Source organism: Scyliorhinus torazame, chromosome 13, assembly GCF_047496885.1.
Source record: "Scyliorhinus torazame isolate Kashiwa2021f chromosome 13, sScyTor2.1, whole genome shotgun sequence".
In the NCBI taxonomy this organism is placed as follows: domain Eukaryota; kingdom Metazoa; phylum Chordata; class Chondrichthyes; order Carcharhiniformes; family Scyliorhinidae; genus Scyliorhinus; species Scyliorhinus torazame.
The window spans coordinates 164,203,353-164,223,457 of NC_092719.1; the positions used below are offsets into that span (position 1 = coordinate 164,203,353).

At 46.2% G+C, this 20,105-nt stretch overlaps 1 protein-coding gene across 5 annotated transcripts in view; it reads right to left on the reverse strand.

The window, feature by feature from the left end:
* The window catches only part of LOC140388345 (receptor-type tyrosine-protein phosphatase gamma-like), a 1,184,455-nt gene that overhangs the window by 182,750 nt on the left and 981,600 nt on the right, over positions 1–20,105 (reverse strand). For all 5 annotated transcript variants that reach the window (XM_072472367.1, XM_072472365.1, XM_072472362.1 and 2 more), the window contains one exon: positions 17,074–17,212. In XM_072472367.1, coding sequence (XP_072328468.1) covers positions 17,074–17,212 — 139 coding nt within the window. The remainder of the gene's footprint in view (positions 1–17,073; positions 17,213–20,105) is intronic.

Sequence of the window (20,105 nt, forward strand, 5' to 3'; positions counted from 1 at the left end):
AACGTGCAGACTCCGCACAGACAGTGACCAAAACCAGGAATCGAACCCGGGTCCCTGGCGCTGTGAAGCAATAGTTCTAACTACTGAGCTACCGTGCCTTCCATGGTATTTTCTGGTCACCATACTATAAAATGCATACAGAGGCACAAAGATGATATCAGGAATGTGCAGTTATACACATCAGGAAAGGATTGACGGCTGAATCTCTTTTTTATTGAAAAAAGGCCAACAGTTGACCTAGAGCTCAATCAAATTATGAAAGATTTTGATTGAGTGGCTACAGAGAGACTGTTTCCTCCTATGGGGAAGAGCTTAATTGGAGGCCATCAATATTGGATAGTCACTAAGTAATCCAGCAGGGAATTCAGAAGAAACTTCTTTACCCAAAGGGTGGCGAGAATGTGGAACTTGTTAGTACAAGGAGCGGTTGATTCAAACGGTATTGATGCATTTAAGAGGACACGAGACAATCATATGAGGGAGAACGTGTACAAGGTTATGAAAGGCCTAAGTAAGGTAGACATGGAGAAACTCTTGCCTTTAGCTGATTGAACTAAAGAGGGGGCACAGAGTTAAGGGGCGGGATTCTCCCATACCCGGCAGGATGGAGTGGCGTGAACCACTCCGGCGTCGGGCCGCCCCAAAGGTGCGGAAGCTAGGCCGGCCCCAGAGTGGTTTGCGCCGCGTCGGCTGGTGGGATAGGGGCTTGGCGCCATGCCAACTGGTGCCGAAGGGCCTCCGCCAGCCAGCGCGAGTCGGCGCATGCGCGGGAGCGCCAGCGGGCGCTGGCATCATCCCAGCGCATACGCGGGAGGGTTTGTCTCCGCATCGGCCATCGCGGGGGACCACAGCGGTTGATGCGGAGTAATAGAGTGCCCCCACGGCACAGGCCCGCCCGCGGATCGGTGGGCCCCGACCGCGGGCCAGGCCACCTTGGGGGCACCACCCAGGGCAAGATCCCCCCGCGACTCCCCAGGAACCCCGGAGCCCGCCCGCGCCGCCAGGTCCCGCCGGTAAGGGACCAACTCTAATTTACACCGGCGGGACCGGCATAGAACGGGCGGGACTTCGGCCCATCGGGGGCCGGAGAATCCGGACACCCCCTTGGCCCATTGAGTCGCGCCGGACCCCGCCATTCTCCAAGGCGGGCGGCGCGTCTCACGCCGGGCGGTTTTTGGGGGGGTGGGAGAATTGGGAGGACGGCGGGGGGCGGGGTTCACGCCGACCCCCGGCGATTCTCCCACCCGGCGGGGGGGGTCAGAGAATCCCGCCCAAGATTTTAGGCAAGGAATGCACAAGAAATTACACAGCAGGTGGTAATGACGTGGAACTTGCTGCCCATGAGGGTGGTGTATGCAAAAATAATCAATGATTTCAAAAGGAAACTGGATGGGCACTTGAAGGAAATAAATTTGCAGGGCTATGAGGATCGCACGTGGGTGTGGAGCTGACTGGATTGCTTTGTGGGGAGTTGGCATAGGCTTGATTGACCAAATGGTCTCTTTCAGTGCTGTGAATGACAAAGGAAATAGAGTATTATGATGATGAATCTAGATGCGTAAAGATGGGAGCAGGTTTGTGTGGAGTGTAAATGCCAACATGGATTGGATGGGCTGAATGGCCCGTTTCTGTGCCGTATATGCAATGTAATTCTATGTAATACTTGAAAGAGAAAGGACAAATTACAGTTTCACGTATACATATTTTGTAAGAATTTGTCAGCTCTGTGGAGAAATCAAGGTGAATTAACTCTTATGTGCTCGGATTATGCTTCTATCACTCAAAACCCTGCCCACTAATAACTTCAACAGTACCGCTGTCCAGCTCAGAAAGAATCATTTAAATTCAATTCAAATTATACGAGTTAGCAGTTTCTTTGAAACCTGAGAGAATATAAACCAAAAAAACAGTAATTGGTCCCTCTCAACTACACAGAGCCTTCAGCCAGAAAGAAAAAAGAGAAAATAATTAGAAGGCAACAAAAGCTCAATGTGTTCTGAATGGGTCTAATGCTCAAGGACATGTGCAACTGTGCAATCTTGGCAAAACCACCTCAGTTGTGGAAAAGAAAACCACACAAACACGAGCCACCATTAACTAGAAGGCCGTTGCATTCTCAACCATTACACTTTTGATATTAAGTGCTGGATAAGCCACAATTTCCCCATTTTATCAAGAAACCATCTACTTCAGTTTACACCAACACTTACACACCTTTGCCCATCGACCTCCCCAAATGCCAACTCAGGGGACTCACCCAGGAGTGTGGTACATTTGGACCTCAAGGTTAACTTGCTCGGAGCATAGAAACAGGAATCGGCTATTCTTGCAACAATTCAATTAGATTGTGGCTGATCTATAGCTTAACTCAATTAATCCACCTTGGTTCCATGACCATTACTAACCCTCCACATGTTCTCCAACATCTAATCGGTCATAATGATTGCCTTCTTAAAACGCAGTCTATCTCTACCGTTGCATCTTTCCACTCTTTTACCTTAATTTTGGACCAGGCCTTTATCGTCTCCAGACTCCTATACATGCTCCTCCATGTACCGTGGCCATAACATAAATCGTAATGTACAATTCTTCTGAACTTTTTTACTCTACATTTCCAGCTGAACAAAGACCTACATCTCATCATTAGCAAGATTCAATGACTTTTAGTACCCCAGGGAACCAACTTGAAGATTATTCTTCTTGCTTTAAATTCTCCCAAGCCAATACTTCACTGACATGCATTTGAAAATTTTTGTAACCAACATGTACCAATTTTCGGCTACGCTTTCACTATCGCTAGCAGCTCCTTCAGAAAAGATGCCATCACCCCCTGAAACTAGAATCATAGAATATCAACAGTGCAGAAGGAGGCCATTTGGCTCATCAAGTCTGCACTGACCCTTGGAAAGAGTACCCTACCTAGGCCCACGCCCTGACCCTCTCCCCAAAACCCCACCTGATCTTCTAGACAAAAAGGGGCAATTGAGCACGGCCAATCCACCTAATCTTTGGACTGTGAGAGGAAACCAGAGTACCTGAAGGAAACCCACGCAGACACGGGGAGAAAATGCAAACACCACACGGACAGTCACCCAAGGCCAGAATTGAACCTGGGTTCCTGGCGCTGTGAGGCAGCAGTGCTAACCACTGTGCCATCATGCCGCCTGTCTCCTTCAACATCCTCATCTTCTCAGCTTCCTGCCTTCTTCCAAAAATCATCTAAAAGTCTAATCTCTTCATCTCTGCTTAAAATACCTCCACCTGTACCCCAGTTCGGTGTATGCCCTTTTCTGTCCATTTCCTGCGAAGAGCACTGCAGTACTGCACACTGCTGTACTAGATCCATCCCTTCTGTTTCCAGTGCACTCGCTCACTGTAAACTTCTTCGTATTTCCATTTATTTGCACATATATTTCAATGTTTAGATATTGTATTTTGGGTTGTGCAGTACAAATCAGCTTGAATTAAAGGATGTGAACATACAATTGTCCATCTGCAAATAATAATTGCAGAATCAGGAGACGGTCAATATTTGCATACATTTGTGATCTGCTGCTGTATGCATGATTAATTAATACTTTTGCTTTGCAAAATGACTGTATGACCAAATATTTATGGTATTAGCTACAGACTAAACATCTAACCAGCAGAAGAATTACCAGGAAACAAAAACTGTGGTGGTGGTCAGCTAAGTATATCGGGCGGGATTCTTTGACCCCCCCCCCCCCCCCCCCCCCGCCGGATATTCTCCGGTGCCATTTTTCGGGCGGGGGCGGGACTCCCGCCACACCGGTCGGGAGCCATTGGCAGCGGCCCCCCCCGGTGATTCTCCGGCTCCAATGGGCCGAGCGGCCGTCTATTTTTTGCCAGTCCCGCCGGCGTGAATCACTCAACTCACGTACCGGCGGAGTCTGGCAGTTAAGTCGGCGAGGGCAGTCCTCGGGATGGCGCGGGGGGATCTGACCCACGCTGGCCTGGCCCGCGATTGGGGCCCACCGATCTGCTGGCGTGTACCGTGGGGACACTTCTTCCTTCTGCGCCAGCCCCTGTAGGGCTCCGCCATGGCAAGCGCGGAGAAGAGAACCCCCCGCGCATGCGCCAAAATACGCTGGCCGGTCTGCGCATGCGCGGAACAACGCCGGCGGTTCCGTGCATGCGTGAGATCACGCTGGCCCTTCGGCGTATGCGCGAACACGTGCCAATCCTTTGGTGCCAGCTGGAGCAGCGCCAATCCCTCCAGCGTCCACCTAGAATTCCGCACTTTCAGGGGCTGTTGATGCCAGAGTGGTTGGCGCAGGTTCTCCCGCTGGTGTGGGGACTTAATCCCCAGAAGGGAGAATCCCAACCAGCATCTTTCATTTATACATAGCTGATTTAACATGACCCAGAATGAACACACAATGGGCTGGATTCTCCGCCCCACCACTTTTCTGCCTCGACCCGCCGGCGGGATTCTCCGTTATGCTGGCCGGTCAATGGGGTTTCCCATTGTGGGGCAGCCCCACGCCGTCGGGAAACCCCTGGGTGCCGGCAAACGGAGAATCCTGCCGGCGGAGAATCCCACCCAATGACAATTGGTATTGTCAGTGCACTAAGGGGAGAATACTGAAGGGGGGTTTTGGATTGGATGGTGGATGCGGCAGTAATTAAAGTCCTAAAATTCTGAATCCTGACCCAAACCAAGCTCAACCCACCCAATTCTGGTGTTTACCAAGATGGGAAAGTGAGTAAGCAACAATCCCATTCCAAGGATGAGGACTGGTATTCTGAATATTATGAGGCTGCATATCCTTATTATTATTATTATTGTATTTTTCAACTTTTAGTGAGGACTGTCATAAAAGCACAAGGGCATGAGATGAAGGAGCAGGAATAGGACAATCAGCCCCTCGGGTCAGCTCTGCAATTCAATAACATTATGGCAGATCTGATTGTGACCATATGATTGTGACTACATGAATAGGATGGGAATAGAGGGATACGGACCCAGGAAGTGTAGAAGATTGTAGTTTAGTCGGGCAGCATGGTCGGCACGGGCTTGGAGGGCCGAAGGGCCTGTTCCTGTGCTGTACATTTCTTTGTTCTTTGTTCATAACTCCACTTTCCTCTCCACTCCACTTTTAGGTTCTGCTAGTATTTCTGTAATAAGTACTGGAAAGCAAGTCTTGACTTCTTCAACTCCAATTTTATTGTGTTCTACAATCAATTCTCCACCAGATCCACAATGCTACCTGTATATACATATATATCTATGTGCGGTCAATCAAACAATAAGTGTGGTCTATTAAACCAGTGTTCTTCAAACTTTTTTTCCGGGGACCCATTTTTACCAACCGGCCAACCTTCGGGACCCACGCCGGCCGACCTGCGCAACCCACCATTTTCTCTGACCTTGTTTGTTGCTGACAAAAATGGAGGAAATGGTATTGGGTCCCTTTGGCCCCAATGGTCCCTTTGTCCCTATGGTCCCGTTGGCCCCCCGAACTTGAAATAAAAAGGGCTGCGACCATGTAAAAAAAATGCGGCTGCACTGCGCATACGTGCCCGATCATCGGTGTGCATGCGGATAGTTTTGCGCATGCGCACCGATGATCGGGCACGCATGCGCAGTGCGGCCACATTTTAAAAATCTGTTCCTGACCATTTTGAAGGCCGCTTGCAGCAGGCATTATTAAAAGCCGGCTGCTGTGACTGTTGCGCGTGGATTCGCGCGATCGGAAGCGCCGCGACGGACGGCTCCGCGACCCTCCCGACACCCGCCCGCGACCCACCCGCGGGTCGCGCCCCCGAGTTTGACAATGCCTGTATTAAGCACGAAAAGACAGAACTCAGGAGAGGTTACGATAGTCCCCATCGCACAAAATATGACACAGTGTGTGGAAAGGCTCAGTAAACCAAGGTCCACCACACTAAGAAAACAAAAAGGGACGGTCAATAGAGAATTAAAGGTGCTACATTTAAATGCGCGCAGTGCACGGGACAAGGTAGATGAGCTTGTGGCCCAGATTGTGACTGGCAGGTATGATGTGGTAGGCATCACAGAGACATGGTTGCAGGGGGTTCAGGAATGGCATTTAAACATCCAGGGATTCACAACCTATCGAAAAGACAGAGAGGTGGGCAGAGGGGGCGGGGTTGCCTTGTTAATTAGGAATGAAATTAAATCAATAGCAGTAAACGACATAGGGTCAGATGATGTGGAGTCTGTGTGGGTAGAGTTGAGGAACCACAAAGGCAAAAAAACCATAATGGGAGTTATGTACAGGCCTCCTAACAGTGGTCAGGACCAGGGGCACAAAATGCACCACAAAATAGAAAGGGCTTGTCAGAAAGGCAAGGTCACAGTGATCATGGGGGACTTCAATATGCAGGTGGACTGGGTAAATAATGTTGCCAGTGGACCCAAAGAAAGGGAATCCATTGAATGTTTACAGGAGGGCTTTTTGGAACAGCTTGTGATGGAGCCCACGAGGGAACAGGCCATTCTGGACTTAGTGTTATGTAATGAGCCAGACTTGAATAAAGATCTTAAAGTAAGGGAGCACTTAGGAGGCAGTGATCATAATATGGTAGAATTCAGTCTGCAATTTGAAAGAATGAAGGTAGAATCAGATGTAAAGGTGTTACAGTTAAATAAAGGTAACTACAGGGGCATGAGGGAGGAACTGACGAAAATCAACTGGGAGCAGAGCCTAGTGGGAAAGACAGTAGAACATCAATGGCAGAAGTTTCTGGGAGTAATTGAGGACACAGTACAGAGGTTCATCCCAAAGAAAAGAAAGGTTATCAGAGGGGGGATTAGGCAGCCATGGCTGACAAAGGAAGTCAGGGAATGCATCAAAGCAAAAGAGAAAGCCTATAATGTGGCAAAGAGTAGTGGGAAGTCAGAAGATTGGGAAGGCTACAAAAACAAACAGAGGATAACAAAGAGAGAAGTAAAGAAAGAGAGGATCAAATATGAAGGTAGGCTAGCCAGTAACATTAGGAATGATAGTAAAAGTTCCTTTAAATACATTAAAAACAAACGGGAGGCCAAAGTAGACATTGGGCCTCTCCAAAATGACACTGGTAATCTAGTGATGGGAGACAAGGATTAGCTGAGGAACTAAATAAGTACTTTGCGTCAGTCTTCACAGTAGAAGACATGAGTAATATCCCAACAATTCAGGAGAGTCAGGGGGCAGAGTTGAATATGGTAGCCATCACAAAGGAGAAAGTGCTAGAGAAACGAAGAGGTCTAAAAATTTATAAATCTCCAGGCCCAGATGGGCTACATCCTAGAGTTCTAAAGGAGATAGCTGAAGAAATAGTGGAGGCGTTAGTTATGATCTTTCAAAAGTCACTGGAGTCAGGGAAAGTCCCAGAGGATTGGAAAATCGCTGTTGTAACCCCCCTGTTCAAGACGGGAACAAGAAAAAAGATGGACAATTATAGGCCAATTAGCCTAACCTCAGTTGTTGGCAAGATTCTAGAATCCATCGTTAAGGATGAGATTTCTAAATTCTTGGAAGTGCAGGGTCGGATTAGGACAAGTCAGCATGGATTTAGTAAGGGGAGGTCGTGCCTGACAAACCTGTTAGCGTTCTTTGAAGAGATAACAAATAGGTTAGACCAAGGAGAGCCAATGGATGTTATCTATCTTGACTTCCAAAAGGCCTTTGATAAGGTGCCTCACGGGAGACTGCTGAGTAAAATAAGGGCCCATACTATTCGAGGCAAGGTACTAACATGGATTGACGATTGGCTGTCAGGCAGAAGGCAGAGAGTTGGGATAAAAGGTTCTTTTTCGGAATGGCAACCGGTGATGAGTGGTGTCCCGCAGGGTTCAGTGTTGGGGCCACAACTGTTCTCTTTATATATTAACGATCTAGATGACGGGACTGGGGGCATTCTGGCTAAGTTGCCGATGATACAAAGATAGGTGGAGGGGCAGGTAGTATTGAGGAGGTGGGGAGGCTGCAGAAAGATTTAGACAGTTTAGGAGAGTGATCCAAGAAATGACTGATGAAATTCAACGTGGGCAAGTGCGAGGTCTTGCACTTTGGAAAAAAGAATAGAGGCATGGACTATTTTCTAAACGGTGACAAAATTCATAATGCTGAAGTGCAAAGGGACTTGGGAGTCCTAGTCCAGGATTCTCTAAAGGTAAACTTGCAGGTTGAGTCCGTAATTAAGAAAGCAAATGCAATGTTGTCATTTATCTCAAGAGGCTTGGAATATAAAAGCAGGGATGTACTTCTGAAGCTTTATAAAGCACTAGTTAGGCCCCATTTAGAATACTGTGAGCAATTTTGGGCCCCACACCTCAGGAAGGACATACTGGCACTGGAGCGGGTCCAGCGGAGATTCACACGGATGATCCCAGGAATGGTAGGCCTAACATACGATGAACATCTGAGGATCCTGGGATTATATTCATTGGAGTTTAGGAGGTTGAGGGGAGATCTAATAGAAACTTACAAGATAATGAATGGCTTAGATAGGGTGGGCGTAGGGAAGTTGTTTCGATTAGCAGGGGAGACTAGGACCCGGGGGCACAGCCTTAGAATAAAAGGGAGTCACTTTAGAACAGAGATGAGGAGAAATGTCTTCAGCCAGAGAGTGGTGGGTCTGTGGAATTCATTGCCACAGAGGGCGGTGGAGGCCGGGACGTTGAGTGTCTTTAAGACAGAAGTTGATAAATTCTTGATTTCTCAAGGAATTAAGGGCTATGGAGAGAGAGCGGGTAAATGGAGTTGAAATCAGCCATGATTGAATGGTGGAGTGGGCTCGATGGGCCGAATGGTCTTACTTCCACTCCTACGTCTTATGGTCTTATTCAACATTTAAAGCTCCATTCTAACATAAGCACTGGAGAACATTAACTCTTTCCAAACACCCACCTACAATCCTATGACTCCCTTCTTATCAAATAAATGTCAAACTCATCTTTGAATGTATTCAAGACCAGATTGCCCTCTGTGGATTGGGATTTCAGAGACAAACAACCCACTGAGAGAAGAAATTCCTTCTCATCCCCATCTTAAATGGGAGACTCCTTACTCTCAAACTGTGCCCCCTAGTTCAAGATGCCTCCACAAGAGGAAACATTTTCTCAGCATTTAGCTAGTCAAGCCCCCTCACAATATTATGGGCACAATCTATCAGCCTCGTCGCACCCGACGTCGGATGCAACAAAGCCGGTAAATCTCGAGAGAGGCATAATTTAACAAGATCTCGCAAGGCATTGCAATCTGGATCCCGCCCATTGAGGTCAGGATCCAGATTTACATATTCAAGTGAGTAGTTAGTCTCACTCGAATATGGCTACGCCGGATCTACCCAGTGCCCGGAATCGAATGGCCTTACCTTGGAGACATCGGGCGGCCGCCATTTAGCACTGGTTTCCACAAGCGTGGTTGGTTGGAATCTGGGAAGCACCCTGCTAAACACGCCCGACACGGGACTCTGTTTCATTTCTGTTTTATCGAGCCCTATATCTTTCAATAAGATCACAACTCATTCTTCTAAACTCCAATGAATATTGGCCCAACCTGCATAACCGTTCCTCATAAGAAAAAACCCTCATCCCAGGAATCAGCTGAGTGAACCTTCTCTGAACTGTTTCCAATGCAAGTATACAGAACTGTACACAACACTGTAGGTTTGGTGTTATCAGCATCCTGTCTGCAGCTAACAATCGCGCAAATCCCTCTCCCAATGACCTTTCCCAAGAGGGCTCTGATCTATCACCCCGTTCTCCCCATTCTCTGACTTTTCCTGTAGGACTCTGACCCCGTGTATAACTGAAGCAATACTTCCCTACTTTTATACTCCACCCCCTTGCAATAAAGATCAACATTCCATTTGCCTTCCTGTACCTATGGGGAAATCCAGCAGTTACATCCAGGGTACGGGATCAGTAGATTCTGGTGCTAAGTACCTTTTACAGGAAGAAAGGATTTAGGAGCAGGAGTAGGCCATTCAGCCCTTTGAGCCTGCTCCACCAATCGATAAGAGCAGGGCTGGTTTGACTGTGGTCTCAAATCCACCTTCTTCTCTGCTCCCCAGAACCGCTGACTCCCTTGTCTATCAACAGTCTATCTAACTCAGCCTTGAATAAGTTCAATGACCCAGCCTCCACTGCTCTCTGAGAAAGAGAATTCCACAGACTAATGACCTATTGAGAGGAATAACATCCTCATCTGTCTTAAAAGAGAGATCTTTTATTTTTAAAACTGCCTCCCAGTTCTGGTCCCCCCCCCAAAAGAGGAAACATCCTCCTGATATCCACCCTATTAAATCCCCTCAGGATCTTATGTGATTGAATAAGGTCATCTCTCATTCTTCGAAATTCCAGTGGGTAAAGGCCCACCCTCTTCAACTTTTCCCCATAATCCCAGAAATGAAGGGTGAACCTGCTCCGAACTGCACCTAACAACTCAGTGACCCACATAAGCTTACATAAAACATCTCCTAATTTGCTCAGCATTATGGATGCTATTGCTCATCAATGCAAAAATACCAAACTTGATTAAACCTGTTTTCATAATTTTATTCTTAAACTTTCAACTTGCCCTGACAATATGTGAAGACATTGAATATAACAGATAATTACACATTCAGTGCCTCAGAAAATGTTTCTACATTGAAGGTTTAACATGAATGCAAGTGTCTGTTATTAAGATGAATACTTTGTCAATTCTACTTGTGATGGGAACCCATATTTACTTTATTCAGGTTTCCAGAAGGTATCTGAAAAAGTTCCACGTAGATAGAGTTGGGAAAAAGGGGTGATACATTTGCTGGTTTAAAGTAAAAATTCACTTGCAATAATAAATAGGCGATGATGATAAATAGAAAAAGCTCTGTAATTTGGGAATGGAGAAGGTCATTGACCAATGTGTAACCTTGTTAGAAATCTGTCCTGGAATCTGTGCTGTTAACGACAGTCCTAAATACTATGAAAGAAAGTATTCACAGTGACACAAAATTTACTGATATCAATGTTGTGGTGAGGTACTGCATGACCAGAGTTAACTTTTGAATATGGCTGCAAGGGCATTTGTGATGAAGCCATCCTGGAGAAACATAGTTAGTGATTTTTCTTCCATTCCTCTGAGGAAGTATAACACCCCCAGTCTGCCCTTTTAACACTGGGGATAGAAAACTTTTGCAAGTGTTGAATGAGATCATGAATCAATGCATCTAACATTCCACAAAGCATTCACGGATACATGAACATGCTCTGCTAATCATGTCGCTCATTCAAACTCGAGTTCGGTTTAAGTAACATGAGAAAACTAGGAGTCTGGACATGCTGAAGACATTTTGGGTTACCCTTAGTAAAAAGCCAACCTTTGCAGTCAGGGGTGGCCTACAAACACAAAGGAACCTTCAACCAGAGTATTGCTGGACATTTTCTGCCAGAACCCTATGCCAAAATGAGCTAGACTTGCCAAAGAAAGCAGGCCAAACGATTAATTCATGAACTACTAATATTGTTCTGAAGAAGAATCATATGCACTCAAAACGTTAACTCTATTTTCTCTCTCTACAGATTCTGCCATTAGTGCTGAACTTTTCCAGAATTTTCTGTTTTGTTTCCGATCCCAGCATCTGCAGTATTTTGCTTTTACTTGTCTGCAGAACCCTAATATCTGGAGCATGATTTAAACATTGGGAACAAGAAAGGAGTGAAGCTTCTTATTTAAAGTCACTTGTTAATCAAATTAATTTAAATTGATCATTTAATGCCATCTTGAAAAAAGATTCCTGTATTGAATTAATCACCTTGACCAAGAGTCAATTCCTCCAAGTGAGGTTTCCTTGGTGAAATTGTTGATAATCAAGCACATAGTTTGCCCATCTGAATCAAGTATTGAAAAAGACCTCTCAGCAAGTTAACGGAAATTGTCCAAAGCTTCTGAATCAGACTTTCATATATTGATACAGGGCTTTTATGAAGGCTAAAAAAAATCTTGAGGAAGACAAAATTCCAAAGGTACCACCACCGGTGAAGCCCAAATACCCAAAAGGAAGGATTTGTCAAGCTACTGCAAAAGGACAGGCTAGATTGCTTATGCTGATGTCGCAGTCTTGGATATTGGAAGCCTACTAGTACATGTTAAACACAGGTTGTAAATACAGTGTCGTTAGTCCATACAGTAAACCTCAACATTGAAAGTAACTGCTTTATATGAAGTGAGATCCAGCTCATGCTGAGATAGTGACACATTTAAATTAACACTGTGATGTGACTATTTAGATTCTATTGATTAATACTAAACATACAATTACTGTAACAGTGAGTAGATTTTGATAGTTGTGTTAAATAAATTATAGTATTAGTTATAGCATCTCTGTATCTGACCTCATCTTTGAGAACTTTGACAAGTAGAAGTTAATTTGTGCCTCACTCACTTTTGTAATTCGGTTGTCAGACAAAAGCAAACTAATTTAGGCATTTTATAAACCCCAGATGTGAATGATAGAGCCCATCAAATTTTCTGACTTGTCCGTTAAAAGTGGGAAGAATCATTTAAAACTCTTTAATATTGGAATTTCTCCTACATGACTTCATATATATTGTTAAGGATTCAGCTTTAATCAATTCTACAGTAGCCTAAATTCTGTGATTCTTTCTCAAATCTGTTAAAGGAAAATACCCAAATAATTGCAAACCGTTCAAATTAGAAATAATTTCCTCCCAGTCTGGGCGAATACGCCATAACCAACCTACATAGAAAGGTCCCTTTAAACACTGTAAATAAACAATTATTTTTCTTATTGTTTTATCATAGTTAATGATGGCCTCGACTTGTTACTGCAACATCATGCCCCATTGAATCGTGGCTCCATAAGTTGGAGGTGTACATCAACAGCACTTACAGCTGGGTTGAGTTAAGGTGAGCCTTCAGGTAATGCCAGCGAATTGCTACTGCCCAAAGCCTGAGCATTTTCTCATTAGCTACATGATGGACATCTGCCTCCAACAACTGATTGAATATTGGTCTCAGTGCAGAACTTGCTGCTCACCTTCAAATAGTGTCATGCAATCTTTTACATCCGTCTGAACAGTCAGACTTCACTTCAATTTAATGTTCCATTTGAAAGAGAACACCTCAAGCACGGCACAGAAATGTCAATTACATTCTGTGCTCAAGTCCTGCCATGGGGCTTGAACTCACAACCTTACAGCTCAGAGTCAAGGGGAGGGATTCTCCGACCCCCCCCGCCGGGTCTGAGAATCAGCGGGAGCTGGCGTGAATCCCGCCCCCGCCGGTTGCCGAATTTTCCGGCACCAGATATTCTGCGGGGGCGGGGATCGCGCCGCTCCGGTCGGTGAGCCCCCCCCCCGGAGATTCTCCGGCCCGCAATGGGCCGAAGTCCCGCTGCTAGAATGCCTGTCCCGCCGGCGAGGATCAAACCACCTCTCTTCCTGGCGGGACTAGACGGCGCGGGTGGGCTCCGGGGTCCTGGGGGGTGGGGGCGCGGGGAGATCTGGCCCCGGGGGGTGCCCCCTCAGTGGCCTGGCCCACGATCGGGGCCCACCGATCTGCGGGCGGGCCTGTGCTGGGGGGCACTCTTTTCCCTCCGCTTTGGCCACAGTCTTCACCGCTTCAGCCGCTGACGCTCCCGCGCATGCGTGGACTTCCGCCGCCCGGCGAAGTCCTTTCGGCCCCGGCTGGCGTGGCGCCAAGGGCCTTTCCCGCCGCGCCAACCACTCCGGCGTGGGGCTAGCGCCTCAAGGTGAGGGCTTGGCCCCTAAAGGCGCGGAGAAATCCTTCACGCCACTCCATCCCGCCGGGACCCCCCGCCCCGCCAGGTAGGGGAGAATCCCGCCCAAGATTACCAACACCTAATCCACTTAATAAATATCAATTCTCAGAGAGATGTTATTAATTTGCACAGAGAGATGAGGAAATTTAAAAAAAGACTATTTGCCAAAAGTCTTTGAATTTTGTGGGCAGATTAATCTGGATTATTCTGAAGAATCGGGTAGAGCCCTGGCTTGGCATGCAGAGCCGTCACATCAACCAGCCCAATTCTAACCTGACTGGTCCAACCCAATTTCTGTGGTTTGGCTACCCTCCAAGAACCTACTGCTCGAATGTGCAGCCTGCAGAGCACCTTCCTGCTTGCTGCTGTCTCATGCCTCAGCTGTGGTGGTTGATGCCACAGGATTGGGATAAGAACATGGCCAGACGTGGACCAAGAGCAGGGCTGTGTGGAGACTGGGGGTGGGAGGAGTCCAAGGGTGGGAGGGGGCCGAGGGTGGGACAGCAGTGAGGAGGGGAAGGGGAGGCTGAGAGTGGAGGCGGTGTTGGGGTGGGAGTGGAGGCTGAGAATCAGGGCCTTGGGTTACATAAGATCATATGAAATAGGAGTAGATCATTCCATCTTTGAGCCTACTCCGACATTCAATGAGTTGATCTTCTATTTTCCTGCACTATCCCCATATCCCTTGATTTTTTAAATATTTAGCAATCTTATCAATTTCAGTGTTAAACACACTCAATGACTGATCCCCCACAGCCCTCAGGGACAGAGGACTCTAAAGATTCACCACCCTCTGAGTGAAAAAGTTCCTCCTCATCTCAGCCCAAAACGACTTGCCCCTCACTCTGAGTTTGTGCCCCATGGTTCTAGATACCATAGCCAAGGGAAACATCCTTCCTGCATCTACCCTGTCAAGCTGTATAAGAATTTTGTATGGCTGATTGAGATCACTACTCCTTCTAAACTCCAGAGAATAAAGGTCCAGTCTATTTAATTGTTCCTCATAGGATAATCCCTCCATCCCAGGAATCAATTTAAGTGAACCTTCATTGATGCATGAACAAGGATATCCAAGTCCCTTTGAAGTTCTAGCCTTTCACCATTTAAGAAATATTCTGGATCTCTGTTTTTCCTACCAAAGTGGATAACCTCATATTTCTTCACTTTGTATTCTATCTGCCAAATTTTGCATACTCATTTAGCCTTCCCAAATCCGTTTGAAGCATCTTTGGATACTCCTCACAACTCACACTACCACCTAGTTTTGTGTAATCTTCAAACTTGGAAATAGTACCTCTAAATCCTATATCCAAATCATTGATATAGGCTGGGATTCTCCGTTCCCAACCGCTGCAATCGGAAATATGATCGCACTAAGAATGTAGCGTCCGCCAGAAAATGGGATTGGCACCGGACAGCAGTCTCGTCCCTAGTCTCCACTCCTGCGCCACCGTCTGTAGCAGGCTACCTGGTAGGAACATGCAAATTGCTGATCTGCATGCTATAATGGGCCTGAAGCCCAATTCTCTCCCCCACCCGCTGTGTGTTGCTCCGGAGCCCACTACTGGGAAATCCACTGCGCTTTGGTGTAGGCATGTCCAAGTGCAGTCCTGGCACGATGCACTCCAAGGGGAGACAGTGGGGACATTCCATGGCTAATGAGGCTCTCTGCCACTGCCAGGCTTTTTTTTGTTGAGGGGGGGGGGGGGGGCGTGGTTTGGGTGGGCTCGGGCTGTGGCGAGGGGCTGACCCCTGGATCCGCCCCTGGGATGGGATACTGCATCGGGACTGCACATCCTCCCTGTGTGTGCGTGGGTTTCCTCCGGGTGCTCCGGTTTCCTCCCACAGTCCAAAGAATTGCAGGTTAGGTGGATTGGTCATGATAAATTGCCCTTAGTGTCCAAAATTGCCCTTAGTGTTGGGTGGGGTTACTGGGTTATGGGGATAGCGTAGAGATGTTGACCTTGGGTAGGGTGCTCTTTCCAAGAGCCGGTTGCAGATTTGATGGGCCGAATGGCCTCCTTCTGCACTGTAAATTCTTTGACAATCTATGATAATCTGCTCAACAGCATCCTCCTCGTCTGACTTTTTAAACTCTGAATTGACCTTCTCACCCTGAACTGCTCTGCCTGACATCTGATGAACAGTCCGGGCAGTTCAGTGAAGAATGAATGCAGGAACACTTTCCCTTTCCTAACATCTGTTCCCTCAGACATATGCCTTTAAATCTGCACTTCAAAAAGTTGCCTCTGGCTGAGGGAGCAGATGTTAGGAAAGGGAAAATGTCCCTGCATTCATTTTGGAGAGACCATTCCAGAGCCTATAGAATTTTGAAAGATGACCACCAATGCATCCACTACCTCTGCACCTCCACCACTTCTTACAACACTCTGGAATTTAGATCATCAAGTCCAGAGGATTCATCTCACTTAACTCCCATTAATTTCTCTGGTACGTTTTTGTTACTAATATTAATATTTTGCAATTCTTCATTTACACGAGTGACGTAATGGGGGCTGAGTGAGGAGGGAAGGCACATTTGTGTGTACACTTATGAGGACACATAATAGTTAAAATAAAGGGCTGTGTTCTCCGATTTTGAGACTATGTCCGGTGCATGTGTCTAGTTTTACAGTGAAAAAGTCGGCATCCGCCTCCTTACCTATGGTCCGCCCAGTTGGGGGCTAGCAGCTGCACCACGTTCGGCTTTACCTGCAGATACGGATGGAGAATTGCTGGGCCCGTGGCCGTGCATTCAACATGGCACCGGCCGCACGCGGACCCGGCCTGCCAGGTAGTGCCCTCCTGTAACACCCTCGCAACCCCCGGACCACCCCCCACCAGTCCCCCCATTCCCTGCCGGAGTCTATCCGGCCTGCTGCCCCCACACCCCCCGACTGTGACGCCACTGGACACAGTCTGCAGCCGCTACGCGAGATCCCCCCAAAACTGTGAGCACAGGCGACCGACGCCGTCGGGAAGTCGGGCCATCGGGGCGGAACACAGATTACGTCATTTTTGAGGGGGCAGAGCATCCAAAAAACAGCGCCGCCCCCGATTTCAGCATAAAAACAAATGCCGAACGCGATTTCAGCATCGGCAATCGGAGAATCCCGCCCAAAGTGTCTGGAAAGTTTGTCCATGTCTTGCGGCTCTAGAATATCTGAAGGTTGTTGCATGTGGGTATCAGGTTCAGAAAGTTTGACTGTTCCTGCTCCAGGTTTTAGTGTTAAATGCTTATATAGCTTAAATGGTTAGGTCATCTAGGTTCCAATTACTTGGTAGCTGCAAAAATAAAGATCAAAACCTTACCTCCAGTAAACAAGCACCCCTACGAGAAGAATCAAGCAGACAAAAGTCAAAGCTGAGACAACCACCAATGGAATAATCCATTCCATCTTGCTTGAAGTTGAATATGGTTGTGTGGCCATACTTGAAGATGACCTGTCTTCTGCATAAAACCAGAAATAGGGGAAAATAAAAATATTAGAATTAAAAGCCAGAATAAAATTTTATTGGACACATATTGCGTCTTAATATAATTTAGAACAGCAATATCTAGCACAATAATGAACAGCAGAAACTATCTTTTCTGTGAATCTTACCTGTGGGGTTGCGAAGCATTATTCCTGGGGTCACACAGATTTAAAATGCAATTTTAAAAAGGCATTCAGATGATCATCATAATTGCTTCTATAAAATATTGTAAACTTCAACAGTTACCAAATGTCTCACAATATCCAATGCTATTTTAAAAAATAAAGTCTGCAACACTTTCCTGTCAGGCTATAATAAGATGTTAAGTTCATCTTTAGGACAGATGATCCAAGGGCTAAGGATAAGCAGCAGCAGATGCAGCTTGCACAGTTTTCATTTAAAATCAGAGCCTTTGATCACTGATGGAGCAAGACATCATTATAAAAGTGCAAATGAGGCAAAGTCAATGGCAATTATCCATGATGTATGAATGCACTTATCCACTGACAATTCTCAGTGTACCTGGTGTCCAGCAGCAAGCAGGAGTTAAATAGTGGGCACAGGAATATGGCCAGTAAAATATTTTCTCTTAATTTTCAGTTCTTTTGTTTTACAATAATTATCCAAAATGGCTGAATATCCAAAACTGTAAGATGAGTGTGTTTGCCCCTTGGTTCTTGAATTGGTACCCAGCAACACTGCAAAAAAACTAGAATTACAATATCTATTATTCAATTATCTTTAAATATCTCCTTCTGGATACACAAAACAAATGCTATCATTTCTAAATTAGACACAGGAACCGTAAGCTGACTGATTTTTAATTTAAATATATACGGCTGAGAAAGAACTACAGGTAATTTCATCCCATTTTGACTGATGCAGCGGCAAGCTGAGTACCTTGTTTGAGGAGCTGAATTTAGCTTCTACTTGAATTAAAATTATTTTTCATCCATTTACATGAATGAGAAAAAAAATTGAAAACCCAGTTTCTTTAAATGATAGAATTTGATGCATGTAGACTTCCTGAGAACAACAGTGATAACGAATTGTGTCATAGTAGTGACAAACTCTAAATGAAAAGAGCTCTTGATCCCAAGTGGTTTTGCATGGCTGGGTATACTGACAAATAAATACCAGTTAGAATGAAGATTGAATTTGCAAATTATTCAGTTGTATCAAAAAGACTGTTACCTTTACATCCCAGTTGGGCTACACATTTTATTGAGCGACGAGGGAGATGGGTGATTTGATGGATTCGTTTTGAGAAGCATTGGATTCTTTAAGCGTTTTGTTTCTATGAGTATGTAGTACAAAGGTGATCCATTTGGTATTGAGGGCAGGACAGCTGGAAGATTGTCAGATATGATTTAAGATTGTTTCCTTACACAACACGTTAGTGAATAGGCTAAGGGTAATTGGATTCTTGGTTTGTATTCGTATAATGACCCTGATGCAATATCACACCTCCATGGGCAAAAGTGACCACAATAGTAATCAGTTCAATTTGATCAGTTAAACCAAAGTTGTAAAAATGTAAAAGTTGGTTCAAAATTTAAAGGGGTCCAGATTGCAAGGATAGCAGGTGATTTGAATCAGGATGATTGGACCACTCTACTCAGTGGGGGCATTACAATGTAGATGTTGGAACTTTCCAACACCTTGCGGCTTGGGTTTCCCTATGGCAGGGCCGGCGAGTTACTGAAATCTCTGTTCGCATCGGCGGGACTGGAAGATCTCACTGGCGGGAAGAGCTGGAAAATCCTGGCCCCAAACACACTGACGCATCAGTGGTGGTGGAGCTGGGTGGAGACTGAATGCAGCTGCCAAGGGTTAAAGCAGGGAAGAGAAAGACCCAGAATCTCATGGGCAGAAACAGTGGCAGTGGATCTGGCAGGAGACTGAATACAGAGACGAGGAGTGTGTCTTCCGAGAAATCGACAACCACACAAAAGCATCTTCTGCAAAACAGCTATAGCAATGTCATAGCCAGAGAAGGAGCTGATTGGTGAGTAGCTAGTAAGTGTTTCTAGTTAATAGTCCAGAAAGTAAGGAATGGCTGGCCACCTCAGCATCTCCTGCACCCAGTGGGAAATCCTGGACGCTTCTTGTAGCCTGTCCAATCATACATACATAACGAGTTGGCAGCTAGAGCAGCTCAAACATCAGGGGCGGGATTCTCCACCGCCAGGATTCTCCGTTATACTGGCGCCCGGGGGTTTCCCGAAGGCGTGGGGCTGCCCCACAATTTGATTAGAGATAGTCAACACAGTTTTGGGAAGGGTAGGTCGTGCCTCACAAACCTTATTGAGTTCTTTGAGGAGGTGACCAAACAGGTGGATGAGGGTAAAGCAGTTGATGTGGTGTATATGGATTTCAGTAAAGCGTTTGATAAGGTTCCCCATGGTAGGCTACTGCAGAAAATACAGAGGCATGGGATTCAGGGTGATTTAGCAGTTTGGATCAGAAATTGGCTAGCTGGAAGAAGACAAAGGGTGGTGGTTGATGGAAAATGTTCAGACTGGAGTCCAGTTACTAGTGGTGTACCACAAGGATCTGTTTTGGGGCCACTGCTGTTTGTCATTTTTATAAATGACCTGGAGGAGGGCGTAGAAGGATGGGTGAGTAAATTTGCAGATGACACTAAAGTCGGTGGAGTTGTGGACAGTGCAGAAGGATGTTACAAGTTACAGAGGGACATAGATAAGCTGTAGAGCTGGGCTGAGAGGTGGCAAATGGAGTTTAATGCAGAAAAGTGTGAGGTGATTCATTTTGGAAGGAATAACAGGAAGACAGAGTACTGGGCTAATGGTAAGATTCTTGGCAGTGTGGATGAGCAGAGAGATCTCGGTGTCCATGTACATAGA